Source organism: Chaetomium globosum, genomic scaffold (assembly GCF_000143365.1).
Source record: "Chaetomium globosum CBS 148.51 scaffold_4 genomic scaffold, whole genome shotgun sequence".
In the NCBI taxonomy this organism is placed as follows: Eukaryota; Fungi; Ascomycota; class Sordariomycetes; order Sordariales; family Chaetomiaceae; genus Chaetomium; species Chaetomium globosum.
This window is the reverse complement of record NT_165979.1, coordinates 3,282,861-3,286,344: the sequence shown is the minus strand read 5'-3', so window position 1 is coordinate 3,286,344 and position 3,484 is coordinate 3,282,861. Positions and strand designations below refer to the sequence as shown.

General features: G+C 59.0%; 2 protein-coding genes across 2 annotated transcripts; one reads left to right on the top strand and one right to left on the bottom strand.

Annotated features, from left to right (window-relative positions):
* Positions 1-583: 583 nt before the first annotated feature.
* On the bottom strand, positions 584-1,913 carry CHGG_04789 (uncharacterized protein; the record flags this gene model as incomplete). Its single annotated transcript, XM_001224002.1, has 2 exons — positions 584-926; positions 979-1,913. 2 exons carry the CDS (start codon positions 1,911-1,913, stop codon positions 584-586), a joined length of 1,278 nt encoding a protein of 425 aa, XP_001224003.1.
* Positions 1,914-2,734: 821 nt separating this feature from the next.
* On the top strand, positions 2,735-3,469 carry CHGG_04788 (uncharacterized protein; the record flags this gene model as incomplete). The annotated part of the gene is made up of 2 exons (XM_001224001.1): positions 2,735-2,922; positions 3,019-3,469. The coding sequence occupies 2 exons, from the start codon at positions 2,735-2,737 to the stop codon at positions 3,467-3,469; spliced, it is 639 nt and encodes a 212-aa protein (XP_001224002.1).
* Positions 3,470-3,484: the final 15 nt, after the last annotated feature.

The following is a 3,484-nucleotide window of genomic DNA, read 5'->3' as shown; positions in this document are numbered from 1 at the left end:
TGCGGTTGTAGACCAAAGACGTTGCGGCAGCCGAGCCTGTACAGTGCGTAGATGGCTCCGCGGGCCATGCCGCCCGGCGCTGACGACGAGGGCGGGTGTGCGCGAGGGCTGGACGTGGTGCGCGGGCTGAGGGCGCGGCGCAGGCACGTCAGGATGGAGCTCCAGTCGTTGTTGTCGCCGAAGAACTCGCGCGCTGTGCCGTCTCGTTCGCGAGCTGGCGTGGTCAAGGATGGCGCTGGTGCGGCCGCGTAGGGGGAGTAGCACGTTGATGGCGCCGATGGCCGTCGCGTGGTGTGATTTGACCTTGAGGTGGGGCATGATGGCGACCTTGAAAGGCGCTGTCAGGCAGGCGCCTCCGAAGGCGTCGGCGGAGCAGATCTGGTTGAGCGAGTCGAGTGTTGAGCAGGGCACAGCCTGGAAGGAGTGCGGCATGAAGGAGAAGTCGTAGGCGGCCGCGTGCATGGCCGGCGACAGGGAGTAGGAGACGTGCGAGCCGAGGACGTAGTATTGTAGGGGGTCTAGCAGGAACTGGCGGAAGAGGAGCTCGAAGGAGTGGGACGAGTTGGAGACGGTCGCGAGATGGTCACGCTCGTTCTCCATGTCCGGGTGCTTTACCGGACCAAGTATGCGAGTTTGCAATGGGGTACGCACGCCGAGGACGGAGAAGTCGTAGGCGACGATGTGGGGGCTTGGGGTCGGGAATGGCGTTGTTGAGGCGCTTCTTGAAGTGATCGAGATACTCGACCGGGCTGTCGTTGGCGCAGAAACGCACCATCCGGACAACGTCGCACCCGAGGGCTTGGGCGCGCCGGTAGTTGACCATCTGCTGCTCGTCCTGCCAAGGGGAGCGCCCCAAGCCCCATGTACCAATAGTTGCCGATGACCTTGGAATCTGCCCCGGCGCCGCATGGCTCGGCTCACCAAGGCTTCATTGCGTTAGTAGATCGAGGCTGACGTAGTCGACGCCGAGGCGGATACCTAACTCGAGCAGCTCCGCATCCATTGCATCTTTCTCGTCTGGAGGCCTTTCGGCGCTCTCCACGGGGGTTTTCCTCAACGTGGTAGATAATTGGGACGCCCAGTTTCCTCCTAATCAAAGCTACCTGTCGTGCGACAACGTTCAGGAGGTCGTCGGGCCAATGGTCGATAATAAGCTCGACGCAGTCGCCCCTCGCCTCGAAATCCTCCCATTCTAGATCCATGTCCATAAGATAGGATAATCGGAGCCGCAGCGAGTATGAATAGGAGCGGAATTCCGGGGGTACCGCAGCGACGGAGAAGGGGCTTTCTAACCACGCCTTGGTAGCACCGCGCCCTGTGATGATGTCGAGGAATTTGGCAAAGCCTTCCTGTACGGATAAGAGTTTTGAGGGCCCAGGTTGCAGGCCATTCATCGGTGTGCTCGTCCCTGAAGGTGGTCCCCGATGTAGGGGGAGGAGTGGAAGGAGTCGTAGAGGATTATAATATTCGAAATTGGAACAGTTCCTATGCTTGCTGTCGGCCTCCAACAGTTGCTGGGCGTCCCCCGGGTCCATCAGGCGGGCGATCTGCTCTTTCTCACGGTGGATGTACACCACGGGGTTTGTCCTCGAGTACTCACGTAAGGCATCCTGAGCCTCCTCGCTAAAGCTGCTCATGCCACACTCGATGATGCACCCGGACCGGTTTGTGTCCAGCATGCGTTTGAACACCTCGATGTTCTGGCGGGCGAAGTGGTCCCTGCCGTGCCTGGCCAAATACTGGCCGCGGGATAACCCTGTGATCTTTTCAAAATAGTGGTCCTCGGTCACCAAGCGCCGCCGGAGGTGGAGAGCGCCCATGAAACCCAGGGTACGCTTGCCAGCCCCCCGGCAGCCGACGAGCACGATGGAGGCATTGGGCTCAAAAACGCGTTCATTCCTGGGCGGGGCCATATTCGGGTACTTGAACCGCGGCGAGTGCCGTTACCACGTTTCGTAACTATTTTCAGTAAACGCCAATTGGAGGTGTTGATGATGGTTGATGGTCCTAGGGTGGTGGTAATGGTGGTCGGTCAGGTTGCGTCGAGAGAGAGAAGGGACATTTCTTCGTTGATTGAGACGGGAATGAGCATGGAAGAAGCTATGTTTGGTCAATTATTCGGTTCCTATCTCCCTTGCCTTCAAAATAAAGGCCTAGCCGGTAGTCCCCATCCTGATGTTGAATTTGTCGGCAGATTAGTCGGGATTGTCTCACGGGGAAAAATGTAGACCCTGATGTCGATCCCCGCTGCCGTTGCCCCACTGCCTCAACTCGATCCCCGGCTTTCGGGGGAGTGGGTCTCCCCGCTTCGGCGCCAGTCGCAGCTTCCCAGGCCGAGTCTGGCCCTCGATGCTGCACCAATGGCTTGCCACCCACACCCCAGCACGCTGATGTTGAAGTTTTATTACTGTGTCGGTGCATGGAAGTGAGGTGTTGCATTCGGCCGTTTATTAGGTAGGTCAGCGCCCAGAGCCAGCCAGAGCTTCTCTCTTTCCGCCCGTAGCACCCGGTCCCACTTATTAACACTGTGCCCGTAATTTTCGCTGACGAGCCCCACGTTTCTGTTGATTCAGCTGTTTCTCTCCAACCAAACCGGTGAGAGAGTGAGAGAACATCAATTTTAGTTCAGGTCCACGTTGCATCGATTGGTTATCCCTAAGCTTCATTTAGTCTCTTCACCTCAAAATATTGCCCTCGACCGCATGGACTTACTTGCAGTTTACGGTAACTCAAGATGGAGCTAGCCTTGGAAGAACCGGCCATCGGCGGTCAGCCGGGACAGCGACACCTCTCACAACAACTTAAACAACAACCCACTGCTACTTCATCGCCCAAAAGTGCAGCTCCGGCTAGTGATGCCGGGGCGGACGCTGGGAGTGAGCCGCCCATCAACCCGCGCAAGAGAAAGAAGGCATCTCGGGCGTAAGCTACTCCTTTGTCATATAGCACCCCCCAACCTCTCCCCCATCCACCTTGTTTACTAAACCCTAACTCAACTAACTCACACGCCCACCCTAGTTGTGACTTCTGCCATGTCAATCACCAACCGTGCGACAACGGCAAGCCCAAGTGCGGCGTGTGCACCAAGCATAACAAGCCATGCTTATACCTGCGACCGACTAAGCGCCGCGGCCCGCAAAAGGGCTACCGCACCGCCCTCAACAGCTACAAGGAGAGCGCCGCCGCTTGGGGCGCCGTGCTGGGCGCCATCCCAGGCCTAGACGCCCTCATCGAGGGCCACCTGCGTGCCACCGCCGGCAACGCTGTCATCGCCTCCATCAAGGACTCCAACCAGCAGGACGCCCTCATCGCCAAGTGGCAGCAGAGCTCCGTATTCAAAGCCTTCTTCGGCCACAACGGCCCGCCGCCGGCGCTGCAGCAGCAGGCCGCTTCGGAGAGCGGTGCTGGGGCGGGGGTGAGGGGGAGCCCTGCGGTTGCGCCGCTGTCGGAGGAGGCTGAAGGAGGATGAAGAGCCTGGGTATGA